This window comes from Hyla sarda, chromosome 4 (genome assembly GCF_029499605.1).
Source record: "Hyla sarda isolate aHylSar1 chromosome 4, aHylSar1.hap1, whole genome shotgun sequence".
Classification (NCBI taxonomy): domain Eukaryota; kingdom Metazoa; phylum Chordata; class Amphibia; order Anura; family Hylidae; genus Hyla; species Hyla sarda.
In genome coordinates this window covers 98,230,013-98,253,162 of record NC_079192.1, presented here as the reverse complement: position 1 = coordinate 98,253,162, position 23,150 = coordinate 98,230,013, and the positions used below count along the sequence as shown (strand labels likewise).

General features: G+C 44.6%; 2 protein-coding genes across 18 annotated transcripts in view; one reads left to right on the top strand and one right to left on the bottom strand.

Moving 5' to 3' along the window:
• The window catches only part of SLC24A1 (solute carrier family 24 member 1), a 143,909-nt gene extending 132,539 nt beyond the window's left edge, over positions 1-11,370 (top strand). For all 13 annotated transcript variants that reach the window (XM_056571719.1, XM_056571714.1, XM_056571710.1 and 10 more), the window contains 4 exons: positions 440-682; positions 1,444-1,533; positions 2,635-2,801; positions 10,788-11,370. In XM_056571719.1, coding sequence (XP_056427694.1) covers positions 440-682; positions 1,444-1,533; positions 2,635-2,801; positions 10,788-11,037 — 750 coding nt within the window. In that variant the 3' untranslated portion in view covers positions 11,038-11,370. The remainder of the gene's footprint in view (positions 1-439; positions 683-1,443; positions 1,534-2,634; positions 2,802-10,787) is intronic.
• Positions 11,371-14,196: 2,826 nt separating this feature from the next.
• The window catches only part of DENND4A (DENN domain containing 4A), a 146,624-nt gene continuing 137,670 nt past the window's right edge, over positions 14,197-23,150 (bottom strand). For all 5 annotated transcript variants that reach the window (XM_056571704.1, XM_056571701.1, XM_056571702.1 and 2 more), the window contains 3 exons: positions 19,787-19,943; positions 18,481-18,545; positions 14,197-16,259 (listed from right to left, as the gene is read on the bottom strand). In XM_056571704.1, coding sequence (XP_056427679.1) covers positions 16,123-16,259; positions 18,481-18,545; positions 19,787-19,943 — 359 coding nt within the window. In that variant the 3' untranslated portion in view covers positions 14,197-16,122. The remainder of the gene's footprint in view (positions 16,260-18,480; positions 18,546-19,786; positions 19,944-23,150) is intronic.

The following is a 23,150-nucleotide window of genomic DNA, read 5'->3' as shown; positions in this document are numbered from 1 at the left end:
AAACTGTATGTCTGCTTGCCCAACCATACTGTATGTAATCTTGCATTCAGGCTAGAGACAGTCCAACAGGGCAATAGAGCTTACTTTTAACTATACGGTTTCCCCCAATAAACATATCCTTTCACTCTTATATTGTAATCACTTACAGATATCACCATTATATTCACACATAGAAAATGTTACTCGATCCGAACAACTCCTTCTTGGTGTTATTTTCTTTGTCAATAAGTGAAATTCAAGTCAGTCAAACTCACCAACTTCCTGCTGCTTTTGTGTCAACACTTCCCACCAGTCTCCGCTCCTGGTCCTTCTCAGACTTCACCAGTGCCATCTTCACACTTATATCAATCACATGCCAAAAGATTGTTTCACTGGATTTTCACTTTACATATGTATGCTTTATGATGCTGAAAAGTATGCTATCACTTTGACTCCACAGAAAGGAGCCACTCAAGCAGGTGATGGAGGAGGTGGATCTGGCAGCAGTGGAGATGATAGTGATGATGAGGATGACAGTGATGATGACGACAGTGATGATGAAGATGAGGAGGATGAAGAAGAGGAGATAGATGAACCTCTGTCTTTGGAGTGGCCGGACACTATTAGAAAGCAAATTACATACCTATTCCTACTTCCCATTGTATTTCCTTTATGGTTGACTGTGCCTGATGTTAGGAGTCCGGTAAGTGACAATGAAAACGTAACTAGAGGGGATGTCTAAGATTAGAAATTAAAGGGATTTTCCAAGACTTTTTAATTGATGGCCTATACAAGGCCATCATTATCTGAGAGTCAGCTGTTTGGCAGAGTTGTGGCTCCCACATAAACAGTAAATGGAGCCGGAAGCAGACAGCTCTGAACATTGTATAGAGGCCATGTGGAGGCAATGTATGAAGCAGTCTGCTTCCGGTACCTTCCACTGTGTAATTGGGTACTGCAGGTCTGGCGAGCGGCTGATTGGTGGGATTGCTGGGTGTGGGACCCCCTCAAATCAGATATCAATAGCCTCTCCTGGGGATAGGCCAGCAATGAAAAACTCCCCCCAAAAAAACTTTAAGATTGGGTCCATTTTTAATAGACATCACCAACTTGGTACATGGGTTGTGTCTGATACTGCTATGATATTATGCTGTGTTCAGCTTTGTGTTAAAGGCTCAGTTTGGAGCCTTAATGGTAAATTCTGTAAAATTTGAGGGGAAGAATAATGCTGTATGCATTGCAATTCTTTGTACTATAACATCAGAAACTGCAGTGGAATCCAACAGAGCCCATTGTAAGTCAGTGGGCTACATGTAGTGTTGGTGGTGTCTGTCATAAACCTGATCTGTCACTGCATTGGGGCTTCCGTATGCCATGAACCAAATGTAAAAAGCGGACAATGAGAACAATATTAATAACGGATGTCTATGTACAAACTAATTGTCCTTCTGATCTCTGTTACAGAAATCAAGAAAGCTTTTCGTCTTTACGTTTCTTGGCTCAATAATGTGGATTGCTATATTTTCATACCTCATGGTATGGTGGGCACATCAGGTGAGGCTGTAGAATGAAACACAATATACCATGAAATATTGTATTATATTCAGTCCTCCCTTTTATTATTTTACTAAGCCCATTAGTAAGTCTTTTTTACACAAGACCCTTTTACAAGCTAATGATTGGGCTATAAGGGTGAGCTGTTATAAATATGATTCTTCACTATTCTCTGTGTTATGGGGTACAAATAGTAATATTGTCAGTCGGACAGATAATATAATTTCTGGTCTGCTCAGACAGCTCTTTTGTTGTCTGCCACTGTGAACTATGAACAGGGCATAAAACTAGCCTTAGGGCTCGTTCACACAAGTGGAATTACTTTCAAACTCACAGCCGGTTTCCCGCTGCATGATTGAAAGGGGTGGGCTCTCCGCGGCTGATTTTCAGAAGCAGAATTTCCACTGCGGAAAATCTGCTGCAGACCCCATTGACTTAATTCCGCTGCTGAAAATTAGCTGCAGAGAGCTCGCCCCATTTAATGTAGCAGTGGGAAAGCTGCTGCGTGTTTGAAACAAAATCTGCTCATCCGAACAAGCCCTTAAAAATCATTATTCCCCATTCATAGGCTAATAAAATTCATGCGAGCACAGAGAGAACGGGAATAGATGAGTCTCATCTCTAAGTAAAAAACAGGGTAGTCTGATTTTGTCCTTTGTTTCACTCTGAACACAAGGGCAAGTAATCCTGTACTGACATTGTTTTCATTTTTTTTTTTATGTTTTCTGACACTTTTTTGTGTATAATTTGAGTATTGCTCATAGAAAGACATATCTTGGTTAAGAAATATGTTTCTAACTAAAGAGTGTGCACTGTTTGATGGAGACTATTATACAAGAGAGTGAATTGGTATGGTTATCTGTCTACCATTGGAAATCACAGAAAGCTACTGCACAAAATGCCACATTGCAATATTGTCAATGTTACCACTAATGCATCTGCCACGTAGTCAAATATTTTACAGATTAGATATAATTAGTGGTAAAAGTCTATGACGTTGTTTAGGCAAGGGTAAAAACAAAGATCTATATTACCATAGTGTAGATCATTTATTATGGAAGCATCTGAGCTGACGTTTAACATATGCATTATTTGTTCCAGGTGGGGGAAACCATTGGCATTTCGGAGGAGATAATGGGCCTTACCATACTGGCAGCTGGTACCTCAATACCAGATCTCATCACCAGTGTGATTGTGGCAAGGAAAGGACTGGGTGACATGGCAGTCTCTAGCTCTGTAGGAAGCAACATCTTTGACATCACTGTAGGGTGAGTATCTAGAACAATTAAATGTTTCCAATTTTTATAATAATAATACACCCAGATGCCATCTGATGTGATTGCTGATGTAACTGAATTCCCAAGATTCCAGTTCATCTTTATGAGGAGAATAAAAGAATCCCCTAGATGGCAGCTGCCCTTTATGCCAACCTAATAGTGTGACGGGCTGGACATCTTCAAGTCACTGTGTCAGCATATTTGAAAACCTCGGGTCAGGTTTTTATTTTTACTCTCTCTTTTTACCTTCCTTCTAAAGACCTCAATGGATACCAAGTTAGAAAGTGAAAATGAAAGTCATCTCAGTAAGCAGCAGCACACTCTGGGAGCTGGAGTTCCACTGAAGTTACAGAACCGTGAAGGTGCAAATAGAGAGAAAAGAGATAAGGGCCACATAACCCAAATAGAATACAAAACCAAACCTGCCAGAAATTTTTATAAACAACATGGACACTTCAAAATATTATAGAAGCAAGCAGGATGGACATTCAGCTCACTGCAAGGTTAAACTTGGATCTATGCACAGACCTAAAGAGGCATTTGCCTAAAATTCTTATTTATTAAAAATACATTAAAAAAGTAGAATAAAGGTTCCAAAACATCAAGTAACTGATGCATTTTGGATATCAAAACTCTTTAAGGGGGTTGTCACACTAACTTAAAAGTTATTTTAATGCTCTCTCCCTCTTCCATGAAGTGTGCCGACATAGCCAAAAACTTCTCCCCACTTGTAGCCATGTCATCAGGGCTGGGACCCTATTGCAGTCACTGCAGGCAATACCATGCATGTATGCCATCGCCGATTCCCCCTTTCGTGCCTCATTCAGTAACAATATTACAATTGATTTTTACATATGTTGTTCTAATACTTTGTTTTTTTATACAGACTGGTCCCTTTGCTCTTTAAAACAGACTGCTTTTTATATTGCCTTTCCCCCAGGGTGCTCCTATTGCCCCTTCTCTCACTAACTGCTTCCTGTGCCCTCTGAACTGCTAGCTTACCTGTGCAATACAAGAGAAAGTGCTTGTGTGGGCCATATTTGTCTTCTTTCACAGTTTAGGGTTATAAGAAAAAAAAATTGTCAGGGTGATCACAAAATACCTAGTGCATTTCTTACTGTGAGAGTGAAACTTTACTGGTCCTTTGTGCAACACTTTGCCTCTATTTTATGAGTTTAACAGAGAACGGAGAGTAAAACTTGACTGGCCCTATGTTTACCTGTTCTGTGTGGGATTAACAAAAACAAAGCATTTCTTGCTGTGTGTGTAACACCCCACGGGTGAGGACCCACTGTGCCACAAGTGACAGCTGGCCAGGCAGGCAGCATTGGGCAAACTGACACTAAAGACTGCGCCAGATGCAGCAGAGCTGAACAGGTGTTCATATCTGAAGCTGTGAGAACAGCTAGCCAAGATGGCTAACAGATTCAGGCTGCCTGGAACAAGCTGCTAGCAGACAAAAACCAGGTAGGCAGTCCAAGTTCATACACAGAGATGTGGGTCAAAGTCCAACGGAAAAGGCAAAGTCCAGAAAACGGGCAGGGATTGCAAACAAAGGATCAGCAGACAGACAGGCTTCAGAGACCTAGCAATGCAGAATACACAACCTTGCTGAGGCCAGGAACAGCAGGTGTGGCAGACTTATATAGGAAGTTCCTAACTGAGATAGGGAGGAGGATGCATTAAGAGTGCACGCTGGCTCTATAAAACTCGGCCAGTGCTCGCGCGTGGCCCCTAGTGGACAGAGTTGAAACTGCAGCAAGAGACACACCAGAGCAGGAAGAACAGGAAATACAGCAGACACATGACACAAAGAATGTCGCCTGACGCTGGTAAGAACCAGGACACTTGGTACGCTGGTGGTTGCCAACTAGCTGCGCTACACTGAGAGTGAAAGTTGCCTTGCATTTTGTGCACCACTTTACTTGTATTTTTCTAAATGAGTCTGACAGTTTCTTCTCCATTTGATTAGTTGGTCACAAGTCACCCCAAAAACAAGAAAATCACCTCTAAATATTTTTCAGGAAAAAAAACTAAATGGTAAAGGAATGGTTGAACGAGGACAGGGTAGAGAAAAGAGCACCCCTGCCATATATTCTGTCAGTGGCAGCCCCAGCACTGTGGGTACTACCCATTTGCCCAGGCCCAGTACAGGTGGCAGCAACAGCCTGGTAGTAGTAGAAGCAACATCAGCAAGTTAAAGTTGTCCATTTGTTGCAGGGGTTGTGTTGTTTTGAAGGATAATACAGCCATTTTATACTGGTTGACTCATCTCAGGAGGAGGAATAATACAATATGACGTTGAGCCAGGATTTTTTGTCGTCTACAGTTACATGGCACAGTGCAAGTGGCCTTTCTAGATGGTCTGTTCCAACTCTGTCTTTGCTATTCCTCCTATTGCTAAGCAGAAGGGTAGCCACTGGGTCAACATCTTGCAGTTGGAGGCTCTACCATCCCACCCGCTCGCGAATCGCATCCCAAGTCTCTCACCTGTCCCGGTCCCCAGCTGTCTCGTCCTGGCGCGCGCGGCTCCGCTCCTTAGGGCGCGCGCGTGCCAGCTCTCTAAGATTTAAAGGGCCAGTGCACCAATGATTGGTGCCTGGCCCAATCTGTCTAATTAGCCTCCACCTGCTCCCTGTCTATTTAACCTCACTTCCCCTTCACTTCCTTGCCGGATCTTGTTGCCTTTGTGCCAGAGAAAGCGTTTACAGTGTTTGCCTTACCAGTGTACCTGACCTCTTGCTATTGACTACGAACCTTGCCGCCTGCCCCGACCTTCTGCTACGTCTGACCTTGCCTCTGCCTAGTCCTTCTGTCCCACGCCTTCTCAGCAGTCAGTGAGGTTGAGCCGTTGCCGGTGGATACGACCTGGTTGCTACCGACGCAGCAAGACCATCCCGCTTTGTGGCGGGCTCTGGTGAATACCAGTAGCAACCTAGAACCGGTCCACCGACACGGTCCACGCCAATCCCTCGCTGACACAGAGGATCCACATCCAGCCTGCCGAATCCTAACAGTAGATCCGGCCATGGATCCCGCTGAGGTCCCGCTGCCAGTTGTCGCTGACCTTACCACGGTGGTCGCCCAGCAATCTCAACAGATAGAGCAACTTGGACAACAGTTCGCCCAACAAGGACAGCAGCTGTCGCAGTTGACCGCCATGCTACAGCAACTTCTGCCACAGCTACAGCAGCAACCATCTCCTCCGCCAGCTCCTGCACCTCCTTCGCAGCGAGTGCCCACTCCTGGCCTCCGCTTGTCCTTGCCGGACAAATTTGATGGGGACTCTAGACTTTGCCGTGGTTTCCTGTCACAATGTTCCCTACATTTGGAAATGTTGTCGGACCGATTTCCTACAGAACGGTCGAAGGTGGCTTTCGTGGTCAGTCTCCTGTCTGTGAAGGCCCTGTCATGGGCCACACCGCTCTGGGACTGCAATGATCCTGTCACTGCCACTGTACAGTCGTCCTTCGCTGAGGTTCGTAGTGTCTTCGAGGAACCAGCCCGAGCTTCTTCTGCCGAAACTGCCTTGCTGAACCTGGTCCAGGGAAATTCTTCTGTAGGCGAATACGCCATCCAATTTCGTACCCTCGCCTCAGAACTATCTTGGAACAACGAGGCCCTCTGCGCGACCTTTAAAAAAGGCCTATCCAGTAACATCAAGGATGTGCTGGCCGCACGAGAAATTCCTGCCAACCTGCATGAACTTATCCATTTGGCCACCCGCATTGACATGTGTTTTTCTGAAAGACACCAGGAGCTCCGCCAGGAAAAAGACCTTGATCTCTGGGCACCTCTCTCACAGTATCCTTTGCAATCTACCCCTGTGCCTCCCGCCGAGGAGGCTATGCAAGTGGATCGGTCTCGCCTGACCCATGAAGAGAGGACTCGCCGCAGAGATAAAAATTTATGTCTGTACTGCGCTAGTACCGAACATTTCTTGGTGGATTGCCCTATTCGTCCTCCACGTCTGGGAAACGCACGCACGCACCCAGCTCACATGGAAGTGGCGTCTCTTGGTATGAAGTCTGCTTCTCCACGTCTCACTGTGCCCGTGCGGATTTCTCCTTCTGCCAACTCCTCCTTCTCAGCTGTGGCCTTCTTGGACTCTGGTTCTGCGGGAAATTTCATTTTAGCCTCTTTTGTTAATAAGTTCAACATCCCTGTGACCCGTCTCGCCAAGCCGCTCTACATTTCCTCAGTCAACGGAGTGAAATTGGACTGCACTGTGCGTTACTGCACAGAACCCCTGCTCATGAGCATTGGACTGTATCACGAAAAAATTGAACTTTTTGTTTTGCCCAACTGCACCTCTGAAGTCCTCCTCGGTCTGCCATGGCTCCAACGCCACTCTCCTACCCTTGACTGGACCACCGGGGAGATCAAGAGCTGGGGTGCTTCTTGCCACAAAAGATGCCTCACATCTGCCCCCAGTCCCGTCTGTCAAACCTCAGTGTCTCCCCCTATACCTGGTCTCCCCAAGGCCTATCAGGACTATGCCGTGCCTCCTCATAGCCCCCGTCCTGGTAACACTCTGCCCCGTGCCAAGCTTCACCCTCTGCCCCCCCTCCCCATTTCCATTCCATCTGAACTGCCTGCCGTTGATGAGCATACCCAGGACTTCACTGTCCTCCAGAAGGAGACTCTACAATCGCTCCCAATGTCCTCGTCCCATGTGGAGCGGCATCCGGACAAAAAGAGGGGGAGACCTAAGGGGGGGGGTACTGTTACGCCGAGCGCTCCGGGTCCCTGCTCCTCCCCGGAGCGCTCGCGGCGTTCCTCTCTCTGCAGCGCCCCAGTCAGAGCCGCTGACCGGGAGCGCTGTACTGACACTGCCGGCGGGGATGCGATTCGCATAGCGGGACGCGCCCGCTTGCGAATCGCATCCCAAGTCACTCACCTGTCCCGGTCCCAGGCTGTCTCGTCCTGGCGCGCGCGGCTCTGCTCCTTAGGGCGCGCGCGCACCAGCTCTCTAAGATTTAAAGGGCCAGTGCACCAATGATTGGTGCCTGGCCCAATCTGTCTAATTGGCCTCCACCTGCTCCCTGTCTATTTAACCTCACTTCCCCTTCACTTCCTTGCCGGATCTTGTTGCCTTTGTGCCAGAGAAAGCGTTTACAGTGTTTGCCTTACCAGTGTACCTGACCTCTTGCTATTGCTATTGACTACGAACCTTGCCGCCTGCCCCGACCTTCTGCTACGTCTGACCTTGCCTCTGCCTAGTCCTTCTGTCCCACGCCTTCTCAGCATTCAGCGAGGTTGAGCCGTTGCCGGTGGATACGACCTGGTTGCTACCGCCGCAGCAAGACCATCCCGCTTTGCGGCGGGCTCTGGTGAATACCAGTAGCAACCTAGAACAGGTCCACCGACACGGTCCACGCCAATCCCTCACTGACACAGAGGATCCACATCCAGCCTGCCCAATCCTAACACTAGGTTGATGCATACCTGAGTTGTGTCGCTTCTCTGACAGACACCATCAGCCCAAACCCCATGGGCATCTTGGTCACCAGATTAGACAATTGGCTAGAACTCTCCCAGTTTTCAATAGATGTTCTGTCTTTTCCACCCTCCAGTGTAGGATCAGAGAAAGTGTTCAGGGAGGCAGATGTCGTTGTCACCCCTAAGCTAGCAAGATTGTTTCCGAGCCATGTTTAAAAACTTACGTTTGTTAAAATGAATTAGGTATGAATCACTGAGGAATTTAAAACTCCTGTGCCTGATGCCACTGCTTTCCACTGACTACAACTTCCACCAGTCCACCACCAATACCTGCTGTCCGCTGGCACCAACTACAACCAGTTCACTACTGCCTGCTGTCCACTACAACTACCACTAGTCCACCACTTCCTGCTGTCCACAGGCTACTACAACTATCACTAGTCTGCCACTGCCCGCTGGTTACTGCAGCTACCACTAGTCTAACACTGCCTGATGTCCACTGGCTACAACTATCACTATTCCACGACTGCCTGCTGTCCTCTGGCTACAACTATCACTAATCCATCACTTTCTGCTGTCTGCTGGTTACTACAACTATCACTAGTCTACCACTGCCTGCTGGCAACAACTATCACTAGTCCACCACTTCCTGCTGGCTACTATAACTATCACTAGTCCACCACTGCCTGCTGGCTACTACAACTACAATTGATCCACCATTGCTTGCTGTCTGCTGGCTATTACAACTATCACTGGTCTACCACTGACCACTGGCTACTACAACTAACACTAGCCCACCACTGCCTGCTGGCTACAAATAGTCCACCACATCCTGCTGTCCACTGGCTACAAATACTACCAGTCCACCATCTTTGCTGCTGCTACTACCGGCCTACACATACACAAACCATGAGCCCCAAAAAGGGAAAATTTTGAGGGGATTTTTAGACAAAGGCCATTTCTTCTTCACTATTTTGGGACACCAATCCTTATCGCAACTACCAGTGCGTCTTCCAATGCCTCTGAGTTGATTTTAACACTTGCAGGCATCTGCCAACTAAAATGGAATACTTTATGCACCTTTATTATTATGTTAAAAAAAAAATACAAAATCTGCTAGTGCAGTGTGTTTTTAAACAAGCTGTTATCATAGGTTACTGCAAGTCACTAACTTTGACATTAACTTATGCAACTTGGCTATAAAAAAAACTTTAAATCTATAATACATTTCTATGTGACCCTAGCAGTGTTATTCAGGATTTCTCAGCTCAAATGCACAAGTTTTAATGGTCATTAAATTGCTGTTTCAGTTAGAGCTTATTTGCCGCAAACCAAACATTTTTGAAAAGTTTGGCGAACGCCAATGGTGACTGTTGGTGGAAGCCATTTTCAGATCTCTCCAGAGATGTTCGATTGGGTTCAAACCAGGGCTCTGGCTGGACCACTCAAGGACATTAACGTAGTTATTCCAAAGCTACTGCTGTGTCGTCTTGGCTGTGTGCTTAGGATCATAGGGCGACTTTTATCAAAGTAACTGATGTTATACACAGGTTTTGATGGTGTAGTTGGAGTGTACATGCACCAAACTTATTAAACGATGCAGGGCATGTGATAAATATGGTGCTAGTACACATTTTTGTGAAATTTCACTTCAGAACACCACTTTGCATGATTCTCTGTGACTTTTCTGAGACTTTTTTTTACCCATGCGACTTTTGCACAACTTTTTTAGAATGTTGTCTACAGCCAGTTTTGAAAGCCAGGTCTGGGCTAGTATTTGTTTGAGCTACATGTCATAGCAAAGGGTCTGAATGCTTATGCCAATGTATAATTTTAGTTTTTTATTTTCAATGCATTTGCTAAAATTTCTAAAATTCTATTTTCACTTTCTAATTTTGGGTTACTGAGTACAGAATAATGGGAGGAAAATTTTTTATTTTTTATTTTAGCACAAGGTGAAAAAAGTAAAAGGGTTTTTAATCTTTCCAAATGCATTGTATGGTTTCTTTCTCACCGTCTCTGCCCTTCTCACACACTGCTCCTTATGCTTCCTCTCACTCAGAGCACATGCCCCCATCTCAGACACACTGCCCCTTAGGCCCTTAGTTGCTCAGTTTCCTTCCTGCCTTAATAATAGAGATGAATGCAAGAAGGAAAGAGGACTGTGCACCTATTGTAATACTGCACATATCTCTGTGATCTGGTGGAGCGAATCTTCATTAGAAGATGACATGATTTATGTATGCCCGTTTGACAATAAAGGCATATGAAGGTATAGTACAGCCCCATAAACATTTACAGCCCTATAACACAGCTCTGTTCATGAATCCTAAGAGCATGTTCAACTGGATATTAACCATGGGGTATTTGATGTGCAAACCAAACCAATATTTGTGTTTATTTCAATGGGATACAGTGAACTGCCAAACTCCAGGACAGCCCCACCCTTCCCCTGTACTGACATGGGTGACATTGTTGCCCGTGAACACATGCCCACACGTGGTCTTAAACTTTTTTTTTTTTTTTTTTTTGCAGGTTACCTGTCCCCTGGTTCCTGTTCTCAGTATTTAATGGTTTTAGTCCAGTGGCGGTGAGCAGCAATGGCTTGTTTTGCGCAATTGTCCTCCTTTTTCTCATGCTTCTCTTTGTCATATTCTCCATTGCTGCCTGCAAGTGGAAGATGAACAAGTTTCTAGGATTCACCATGTTCACACTGTACTTTGTGTTTGTGATCGTCAGTGTCATGCTGGAGGACAGGATCATTGTGTGCCCCATATCTATATAGAGCAGCCACTAAACTGACCTCATCCAATGTTCATACACGTGGTATGCACACTCCTAGAGGAAACCTGATCATAAATATATTTTCTTATTCCTATTTTTTATATACATATATACATATTGCTAATATACTTAGTAAGCAGAACTGTACCAACCTAGACTATGACTGATGCCCTCAGAGCCTAGAAATCTCTAACCCATCCCTCTACATGGACAATACATGTGCATTTCACTATGTTGCCACCATTAGAGATGTCTGCCAAGCAATATGTGAACCTTGAATAATAATATTGAAGTTTATAACATATTCTGTAAACTGAAATAAAACCAATTTGATCCCACAGTTTATTGTGTCTGAACCATTTATACCTATGGTAGTGGGTATTTTATTGCCAAGGTAAAACGGAGAGAAAAAAAAAAAAAGAGAGATCACTTCTCAGCAGCGTCCTCCTTATCATCACAGACAGAAAAGGAAGTCTCAGCTTAGTTTTAGGCCTAGTAGTAAAAAATGAAAACTGCTAAATTTCCGGATTATTTTAAAATCTAGACCAGCGGTCTCCAAACTGCCCAGACAGCTGGGAGTTGTAGTTTTGCAACATCTGGGGAAGGTCCACTGACCTAAAATCGAAAATTTAACAAAAAAACTTCAAAAATTTAAAAAACTGAAACATGCTTAACAAAAACTTGATTAAAACAATAGATCATTTTTAACGTCACATTCAAAAGTTTTTATCAATCAGGGTCTGAGTGTTCAGACCCCCACTTATTGCTAGAAATAGCCAGGAGAACTGCTTGGCTATCCCAGCCTTGCTGCAGGAGACGGGTTTAATAATTTAAAGGGGTTATCCACCATAAGGTGATTTTAGTACGTACCTGGCAGACAGTAATGGACATGCTTAGGAAGGATCTGCACTTGTTTACCATAACACTGTGGCTAGATTTTTGTGAACTGGTATTTCCTGTTTGAGTTTTCTTTTTTTGACTACAAATCCCATAATCCCCTTTTCCTCCCTCCCACACATCAGCCACCCCACCCATTGAAACTTAAATGAGCTGCATCCATTCAAAAGACCTGTGGTTTTCAATCGGGGTGGCTACAGCTGTTGCATTAGTTGCAGATTGATCTCTCTCCCACCAAGTGATCTCTCCACCCATTGAAGCAGACAGGCTCCCTGTCATCAGCTGACTAGTGAGTCAGGTCTTGGCCACATTGCAAGATGTGAAAAATCTGAGACTTTTCAGTGAAAATCACAGAAGAATTGTGAGAAAACCATCATACACAGGTACAGACACTATATTATGAACTACACTAACTCTACAGCCCCTGTAGCATAGTCAAATAAAAAAAAATCCTGGACTACCCCTTTAGCTATAAAATCAGTTTCCCGCAGCGAGACGGGCAAGACAGAGAGCTGGGGAGAGAAGTCCATAGCTGAATGTTTATTACAACTCATTCTAGCAGGTGGGGGGTCTGTACACCCAGTCCCTGACTGATCCAAACTTTTGATGTGTCGATAAATTCATTATCACATTTAGCATTTTCTTGTTTGTATTGTTAATATTGGTGTCTTAAAATACTAAAAAATCTATTAAAGAATAAAAAAAATGACATGTGAAAAGTTTTGTCAGCAGTAATGTTTTAAAGGAGAAATCTCATGCTTAAAAACGTATCCCTATTCAAAGGATGGGAGATGAGTTTTAGATTGTGAGGGGTCCGACCTGGGAACAGCTCTCCCCGGTAACAGAGAGTATCAACCCCTGCACGAAGCAGCAGAATATACACCCCCTTCATGTATCTCTATGGGAGAGCCTGAGATTGCCATATGGCTCTCCTATAGAGATACATGGAGGGGGCATGTTGGCCATTGCTTCGTGCAGGGGTCGACATGTCCCCTACCAGGGAGAGCTGGGGTCCCTTTCAGGAGATTGCGGGGGGTCCCAGTGGTTGGACACCCAGCGATCTAAAACGTATCCTTTGGATAGGGGATACGTTATTTGGCAAGATATAACCTTTAAAGTGGTTGCCCACTATTCTGTTTCAAACTGATCTGTATGAGGTGTGCTGTAACAGGAAGGTGAATATGATCACATAACCAACAATGTTATTAACCCTAATGATGTATTAACTCCAAGGTAGTGAATATATTACATTTACAAAGACAAGTTTTTATGCTAGTCTTCATAGGCAGTGATTTGCACCAAATTTCTTAAAAGGTGCACACCACGTCATATATTCTGCACATTTTTAACTGTCTTATAGTATGATAGTGATATCTGCACCTGTCACTTGCAAATTGTAACCCTAAAATGTTGTATGCCACTTATACAGCTTACAACCAGTTTTTTTTTGCTTAAACCGTGGTTACCACTGTGAGTACCTCTAACAGAGACAAATCATGCAGAGTACTGAGGTGTGGTCTAAGCATTGAATTCAGTATAATAAAGTGCAGGAAGTTATTTCTTCCACAAAAGTCTCATCATAGAGGTTACTATACCAAGGGGAGTAGATGGTATTGGGCACAATGTTCAACACTTTCACAATCATGGTGTGTGGAAAAAAACTGAATGATTCAGTTGAAGTCTCACATGTCTGTGAATATCACACGGGCCGCCACTAGAGCTGGTCATAAACATGTACAGCATGAAACACTAAAGCATGAACAGCATATAAAAGTGGATAGACTTGTCGGGTAAATTTTCATTTGTCGGAACTAAGCAGTTTTTAATGTGGACTGTCAGCTTGCCTGAGGTGCATGTTTTGGTAAATACTAGTAATACCCGCAAACTAAAGAAACATGGAGCATCTTTTGTAAGGCTGGGTTCACATCACATTTTTACCAATGCGGGACCGCATACGGCTGGGGGGAGCTAAAACCTTGTGCTCCCGTATCCCTGCGTATGCCGCCCGTATGTAATTCATTTCAATGAGCTGACCGGAGTGAACCGGTCGGCTCATTTTTGCCCCGTATGCGGTTTTCCCACTGCACCTAAAACTGTAGTCGACCACGGTTTGAGGTCTGGTGGAAAACCGAATACGGGCAAAAATGAGCCGACCGGAGTCAGCGTTTCACTCCGGTCGGCTCATTGAAATGAATTACACACTTACCTTAGTGTGTAGGATGAGTGTAGGTACAGTCAGAAGGACAAGACAACACACAAAATCTCCAATTTCTAAAGACGTTTTATTAAATAAAAGCAACACAACAAAAGGTCACATGGTAACAGCCATATAAAGATCGTACATGTCACCGGTAAACCAGCTTCATATATACTGTATCTTTCAGTACACAAGTGGTTCTTGGCAGTGCCTGTGAGCCTGTAAACCAGAAGGGATCTGCAGATTCTTTACAGTGTTTAAGGTAGAGCACATCGGGCCTGGGCAGTAACAGTGCTACATCTGACATGACCTCTCGTGACATAGTCCAGCTATAGACGCTGACCCCTCTCTACTTCTGGTCTTCTACAATGCTGCGTTCTTTATCAATAACCGAAATGTCTGACCAATGTAAACGTGCCCCTTACCACAAAAATAAAGAGGATTTCTATAATAAACTCATTTCTTCTCAGTATATTATTTCTGGAAATATTACAAATCTACAGAATGTACAGCTCCAGACAGTACCATTGGACAGAGGAATGAGATGAAGACCAGAGAAGAGTTAACCCTTTGCAGAGCCACATATTTCATTGAAGCTGATAATGGAGACTCTTCCAGTATGGAGGTGACATGTGTAGTACAGTCAACTGCGTATTAATCCCTTACACAGGAAAGGGGCTTTCTTCTGAACTAAGCATCATATACCGTTATTACTAAACAGTATTTATAGTGCAAAGCAAACGTCTTATAATAGTCTATAGCATTGTAGTATTGGGAATGTAACAGCATTAAGTGCACTAGGATTCATTTCATTTATATTTGCAAGAATTACATTTGAGTGTGTAAACAACAAGCCACCTGAGGGTCCTGGGAGTAGGTAAGTACAACACTGGGTGGCAGTGGAGCCGTCACTGTTCGTATCGGGTCACTGCTACATATTGCGTGCTTGGTAGGAATGATAAGATAACTGTAATATGCAAGTAGCAGGGCACTCAAGGAAATAGATACAATTCATCTATTCAGGGAGTCCGCTCATCTCCTGGACCAATGCTGACTGTGAGGTCAGGGGTAGGAGGCTATTAGCCTTAGTGATGGCAATTAATTTGGTAGGTGTTATGTGGGCTGAACATAGGCCTTAGGGGTCCCAGTCTGTATGCCCTAATAGGGTAAATAGAAAGGGGTTGTCTAAACCGGACAAGCCCGCTGATGGCAATATATGCTTGTTTGTCAGCATTACAATCGAGATATGCTTATCACCATTGTTTACATGAAAAAACATTCTCTTTAGGTACCATAACAAGGAAGCATCCCAAACAAAGTAATAGTAAAACATGGGGAGGAATAGAGATGTGACATGTTGCACTCCAGTGGTATCTCTGAACCACCATCATAGCTCAGCTCATTACATCATTCACATGGGTACAGGATTAGTGTATTTATTGCTGCTCCAGGTCTGGTAATCCACAGCCAGCTGCCGGCTGCAGATGTCACCTCTAAATGTTTTCAGAACTCGATTTCTCCACTGCAAATATCACACGGCACCCAGGACTTCTAATAAATTAAGAGATGATAGCTAAAGACAAGGTGGTGCCTACACTTTGAGGCACTGTAACATACTGTCCATAACACACGATCATTGCTCAGTACTCGCATAGAATACAAAATGGAATGGTAAGGACTTACTAGGCATGTGTACCTACTGTACATAAAAATTTTATACAAGTATAAATATTCTTTGTAAACTACAACACTCGGAATGATGTAAATCTCCCGCTTTCCTTTTTCCATTATGCAGAGACCTGAACTTCCATCTGTGGACAGGCGAGGTTATGTAGACAATAGGCCTCATCCGCCTCTCGTCTTCCATTTTACACACAGTCCTACCATGAAAATCTTCCATATTGCTTGTTCCCAATGTTTAATCTCCTTGAAGACACATATATATGTGCAGAGATCTTGCTCCTGTATCCATAGTGGTGGCAGATCAGGTCCTCAGAGGAACGGCTGTCCAAATGTCTTCCTGCATTCTGTGACGCCTGTACTTGGAGGACGGTCACAAATCTGGGTGCACTTTACCTGCTCAGGGGTAAGGCGATCATAGGCCGTCTTGTATTCCCGGTCAAACACATCTGAAAGTGGTTAAAGTAAATTAATAATACAAGAAAACTGGTGTACAGTATATGGCAACTCTTGTCTACACAAAAATTAACATAACAATTAATAATGACAATAAATGGAAAAAAAAAAAACAATGGGGGGGGGGGGAGATGAAATTAATAGGTTCAAACTCCCCTAAAACTTTTTACATTTCTAAGTTTCTCCAACACAATTCATAGGATTAAAGAAAACTTGCAGCGAAAAAACAAAAGCTCCATCACCCCTTCCTGTTTTCAGCATGTGATGCACTTTATGTATAGTGTCCAAGATTTTACCTTCTGTGCTATGAGATCATTTACATGAATAGCTAAACCAGCACTGTCTCTACCTGCTGGAGGGCATTGAGGTTACCCTCAACTTTATTTTTTCCTAAATATCCAAGGAGACCATAAGTATACAATCAGGAATCAGCTGAGCTGTCATCTTGGTTATAACTGTGATAGGAGCTGCCTAATCATCTTCAGTAACATTCCCCCTCACCCCACCTCTTCCCATGGTGCCTGTAAGGCTATGATCACACAGCGGAAATTCTGCATAGAAATTCTGCAGCAGCAGAGTCCCATTGTGAGGTCACGCCCCTACCCCTCAATGCAAGTCTATGGGAGAGGGTGTGGCGGCTGTCATCACAATAACATCACGATACTCCGGCCTCGTGATTGTGAGACACAGATAGTGGATAAGATGTCTTAAGGCCAGAGTACCCCTTTAAAGATAGAAGAGAAATAGGGGTTGGAACGTCGTTTGAATACATAAGGATGAAAAGTATTTTTTGGAGCACAATAGAAAAGGGGTTTGTGATTAGTAATCCACCGGAACATATAAGAAAATTAATAGAAGGCACGATTAATAGAAAGACAATGTCTTATGTATATACAACCCTGATTCATATGCCAAGACAAGACCTGAAGCATGGAAGTATCTGTGACTAATAGACGATAGACAGTGGGAGAAAATATGGATTAATCAGGTTCCCCTGAATAATAATCATAAAATAGTGCAGTTTAATATTGTTTACAGACTGTATTATACTCCGCTTTTTCTGTAAAGAATAGGTAATACACAAAATAGTAATTGCCCAAAATATGGTAGGGAAGAGGCAGGGTTCCTACATATGTGCTTGTGATAAAATTCCGGAATATTGGTCGGAAGTGTATATTGAAATAGAGAAACAACTGAAGTTAAATTTACTCCCTCCCCTTTGGTGGGGGTATTGGGGGGATAACCCTGAGATAAAACTAATTAAGGATAAGAACAATAAACTACATTGATTGCTGTTTTGTGCTAGATTGCGGATACTAGAAGATGGATTACCCAGAATCCACCTAATAAATATGAGTGGTTGGAGATATAGAATGTAAGAAAAATAAGAATGTATAAAATAATATGAAAATATATTTATTGAATGTAATGTATTAAGAGGAAGAGAGGGGTGTGTTTTTATTTTTTTTTGGGGGGGGGGGGAAGGGGGCAAGTAAGAAATAAAAAAGGAGTATGTATAATGTACAATGTTTTATTATGAATGTAAAATTGTTAATGGATTAATAAAGAATTTATAAAATAAAAAAATATACACATATACACAAAAGTAGTACCTGCACAGAACAAAAAAAATGAGTCCTCAAACAGCCCTGTATAAGGCAATTTTAAGCATACTTAATCTGTTAGAATTTTTTTGAATTATTTTTGGTTGAAAAATAAAAGTTATGCCTCCTAAAAGGTAAGGAGAAGGAACATAAATGCAAAAATTTTACTTGTCTGTGTCCTCAAGTCAAAAATGGGTAGTGTCCTTAAGGGGATAAAATCAGCTTCCCCCCTCCCTCTAGAATGACCTTTTCAAAGGTCACCGAGCACTCCCCTAACACCTTTCCCATTCATGTGAATGAGACAGCTCGTGTCTATTGTGGCCTATGTCAATGGGGCTTTCTGTAAAGCATCTCTCTACATGCGGTTAAGAACAGCTTGAGCAAGATGGCAGCCCCCTACAATAATGTAAAAAATAAATAAAAAATGCAACCAGAAAATAGAAATCGCTTAGAAAGATGTTTCGGGATCTGGCTCTAATCAGTAAACCAAAAAATTCTAGGTGACACATTACCTTTAGGTGTCATGACGAGTGATCGATTTGGGTAAAATTCCCTTTTAAGCTCTTTAAAAAATGTACAAAGCAATAAGCACAGGTAACTAAAGACTTACCAATGTCAATGTTCTCTCTCCCCAGAGCTACAAGAGACAGGAACAAAATTTCTCTGTACAAACTCCTGCAACATAACAACACAAAGAGGTCATCATTGTTTTCACAGACATCAGTTATACAAGGTTTAATATGGCAAAAAAAATAAACTAATGCACTTCTCACACCGAGTTTTAAAGGGAACCTCTCATCAAATAAACTTTTGATATATTTTAGTTTAATGAATGTTGAATAACTTTCCAATAGCATGTTAATGAAAAATATGCTTCTTTCTATTGTATTTTTCCCGATCAGTCCTATCAGCAAGCATTTCTGACTCATGCTGGAGTCCTAAACACTCAGAGCTGCCAGCCTGCTTTGTTCACAGCCAAACAGGCTGTGAACAAAGCAGGCTGGCAGCTCTGAGTGTTCTCCTTTGTGAACAAAGCAGACTGGCAGCTCGTAGTGTTTAGGACTCCAGCATGAGTCTGAAATGCTTGCTGCCAGGACTGGTAGGGAGACCCCTAGTGGTCATTTCTTCAAAGTGGAACATTAAATAGAAAGAAGCATATTTTTTAATAACATGCAATTGTAAAGTTATTCTGCATACATTAATCTATAATATATCAAAAGTTTTTTTGATGAGAGGTACCCTTTAAGGAAAACTTGCTAGTTGCCTTTAGCAGGTCCATACTTCCCATTTACTTTCTTTTACACAGCATTTTGCAATACAGTGGTCCCTCAAGTTACAATATTAATTGGTTCTAGGACGACCATTGTATGTTGAAACCATTGAATGTTGAGTCCATAACTCTATGGAAACCTGGTAACTGGTTCTGAAGCCCCAAAATGTCATCCAAAAATAAGGAAAAGTGAGGATTAAAGAAAAATAAGTAAATAACTAATATAGATAACGCAAGTCCTTACATAAAAAAGTAAGAAAAATCTGCTGGAAGCTGTAATCCCTGTCTATGTAGAGGACAGGATCCTGTATAGTACACAGTGTCCCAAACAAGTAAAATGGAGCTGTCCTCGCATGGTGTCCAAAGGAGCAGCAAACTTTGGCATGTGTAAAGGGCAGTATAGGGGTAGGGGCGCTACCAGACAGCCAGTCCATGCATGCGCTGGAGTAATATAGGTGATTCACCAGTGAAATCTGTTTCCCAGCTCTCTGGATATCCCTCATACTGTTGCCTGAAGCCCTGGCTTGGTATTTGTAAATACATCACTGAATTGATGAACTTTGGAAAATAGCCAGACCACCGTCCTTACATTGCATGACTGCCCCTGCTAGAATTTAATACAATAAGGCATTAGTGTCTGCTGTACCTCTGTCTGGAATTCTTTGGACTATGCTGCAGGGACTCCAGTATCTGGCTCACAGGACCATACACATTGTTGTTCTTAATGCTTCTCACCAGACCTTGGAGAAACTCCTGATTAAACGCCTCCTCCTGTTGGGCAAGGGCCAGGGGATGCTCCTGGGCTGCAAAAACCAATAAGAGAGAGGTATGTCACAAGAATAGTGCTGTAGAGATACATTGCTGGAACAAATAGCATGCTTTCTCGGTCGCTCTTCATTGGGGGACACAGATACTGATGGGTATATGCTCTTGCCACTAGGAGGCACTGACACTAGGAAAAAAAGTCGGCTCCTCCCTGGCAGAATATACCCGCCCCCTGGAAGTTAGGTAATCAGTTTTAGCTAGTGTCAGTAGGAGGCAAGATGCTAGGGTAATACCTAGGGTCTGGGTCCCCCTCTTGCCCCTGCTCGTCCCGCTATGGTGGCCTGGCATGATGCAGTGTGATATTAAGCTGGCTGAAGACTCCATCAGGTGAGTATTAGGGGACATCTTCCCGATAGGTGAGTACTCCTTCCCCTCTTCGGCAGCCACTGTTCTGCAACAGCAGCTTACACTGTAAGCCGGCGGCCGTTGTCTCTGTACGGGGGGAGTTGATGAACGCTCTCCCCTGCTTTTGCAGCAGGGGACATTTTTTATGTTCCCTCGCCACAGCAGCTTACTTTGTAAGCCAGTGGACAGCAAAAAAATAAAAAATTAAATTACTGTGTGTTCAAACGCCCCCTTGTGGTCATGTACTGCATTCCACCTCTTGGTTTTCTTCTAAAATTAGTTCCCTCTTGTGGCAACTTTGTGTGCTGCATCCATGCAGTCACTCCATGTTGGCCCTTTTACCTATGTAATCGAGCCCCTGTGCACAGGCAGAACTTATACGACCCGCTGTCTGCTCACTTGGAAGACCCCGGAGATTCACGTTTTGTCTGTTTTCCCCTACTGCCTGTTACCACGCCCCTGTGCCTAGGGAGTCCGCCATATGGCTTTTATTCCTCTGGGCATCCGGAACAGTGGTTTTCTTATCCACCGGTCACCCATCAGGAAGGGTTCTTGTCGTGTGCATACACTATGATTCCCTTCTCCACAGATCATAAATCTCATAGCAACCGCATCCGCGGCTGGCTTTCCGGTACCCCACTGCTAGTGCGAGGTGCCCGAAGGAGTGACCCATTGTATACTATGGACCCATACCAGTAAGCCGGACAGTGGTCTGCATGGTTTCCTCTGCCACCTGTCACTCATCACACAGCTGATGTTTCTGCGGCTTGAGTTCAGGTACCCCACTGCTGTGCAAGGTATCCGAAGGAGTGACCCGTTGTATACTATGGACCCATATCAGTAAGCCAGACAGTGGTCTGCGTGGTTTCCTCTGCCGCCTGTCTTTTATCACTTGGCTGATGTATCTGCGGCTGAAGTTCCGGTACCCAACTATTGTGTGCGGTGTCCGATGAAGTGACCTGGCGTGTGCTATGGGCCCTATACGGGGCGATGGTCTACAATCCACGGCTTATCAGCCTCCCCACATCTCCCAGGGTGACGGGGACTCTATCCATGGCTCCTAGGTCTCCCCACCCTCCCCCATGCAACAAAGGGGTACACTAATTGCCTGTCTGGCTGTTGTCCCCTTTTCGCCAGCACCTGGAGGTGTAATTGTTAAGCCAGACTGTTGTCTGCACGGTTTCCGCCACAGTCTGCCTCCCACGTGCAAGGCTGGGGTTTCCCGTACCTCTCTGCTGGTGGGAGAGATCTGGAAGAGGGTTCCTGCAGGTACACTGGACTAATGCCAGTCAGCTAGACATTTGTCTGCATGGTCTCCTACACCACCAGGTCGCCCATCGGATCGGTCGCACTCTAGTACCCCGCTTTCTGTGGGAGGGTTCGGAGGAATGAACCTGTGCCTTCAGGAATCCAACACGGGTGTCTGCATGGGTTCCTACTACGTCGGGTCACCTTCCATACATGGTCCGCACCGTGGCGGAAGTTCAGGCAACCCACTGCCATTCTGTGGTTCCGAATGCGTGACCCCATGTTGCTCCATGGGCCTTCTACAATGCACCACGTAGTGGTTCGCAGGGTTCCCTACTTTACCAGGTCCCTCTCCACATGCCTGCCACTGTCACGGCTGAGGGCTGGTAACCCACTTGCAGTATGTGGTTCTGAGTGCGGGTTCTGGTGTGTCCATGGTCCCTATGCCAATTAGCCAGACTGTGCCTGCATGGTTTTCTAATTCTCCAGGTCACCTTCCCTATTCCTGCCTCTCCTGTGGCAGCAGTCCGGTGACTCATTTTCAATGTGAGGTTACGTAACTATGAACTCTGTGGGTCCTTTATATCTGTAAGCCAGACACTGTCTGCGTGTTTCCTGCACCACGTGCATCCTTCATCTCTTCATCTGCGACCACAGTTCTGGTGTGTTGTACCATTGAGAGATGGGGTGTGGGCGTTTCCTGATGGTTCTATGGATCTTCGCAGCAACACCAGCACTCTCAGTTCTCCTTTCTACAGGTGTACCATCGGTCTGCTAAGGGCATCGTTGTGACATGCTGTTGGGTGCTGCAACTGTTTTTCATACTGCCGGACATTTGGATGTCTGCGATTCTTTTCGTGGCTGCCGTCGTGGTACTCCACTACTATCGAGAGGTAACCATGTCAGTGTCCCAACTTATGCTATGGACACGCTGCATGTGTAGAGCCCTCCTCTCCTCCTTTTCGGTGAGGTGTACCTTGGGCCTTCCTGTGATCTTGTTTCCACGGGTCTGCAGGAGTTGAGCACTTCTGTTTTGGCAGGGGGCCTGATGGGGCGACAGTCTGTTCTGTAGCAACCCCCCCTCCCCCATGCCTCCAGGTATCTTCCTGGGTTTCTGTGCAGGGTGGCTCTGGCACCTGCTCTGTTCCCAGAATGGCTCAGTTGGAGCACCTTCTGCCCCCCTTTTTCGCAGAGTCCAGGGTTTCCCCCGATGAGGTGTTCTCCCAATGCTGTAGGTTGATGCATGTGTGCTTCCCTGCATTCGTAGTCACGTCTTGTATCTTTACCCAGCTCCAGTGTCCAGGATTCAGATCCCTCTGGGGACACAAATGGCTCCTCCATGCCTTTGTATATTTTCGCAGGGTCCCTGGGGGCCACGTCCACACAGTACCTAGAATGTTGCAGTGGGGTGACATTTCCCCGCCACTACAGTACCTGGCACACTTGGGCACACAAGCTGGGCACGGTCTGTACTTGAGTTTCCTCTCCACAACCCCTTGTTTTCCCCTCCACCAGGGGACAGGTTTCACTGAGCACTTTGTTCTGCCAAGAGAGAGCCATCTCTCTCTCTCTTCCCCCTACATGGGTGGGGT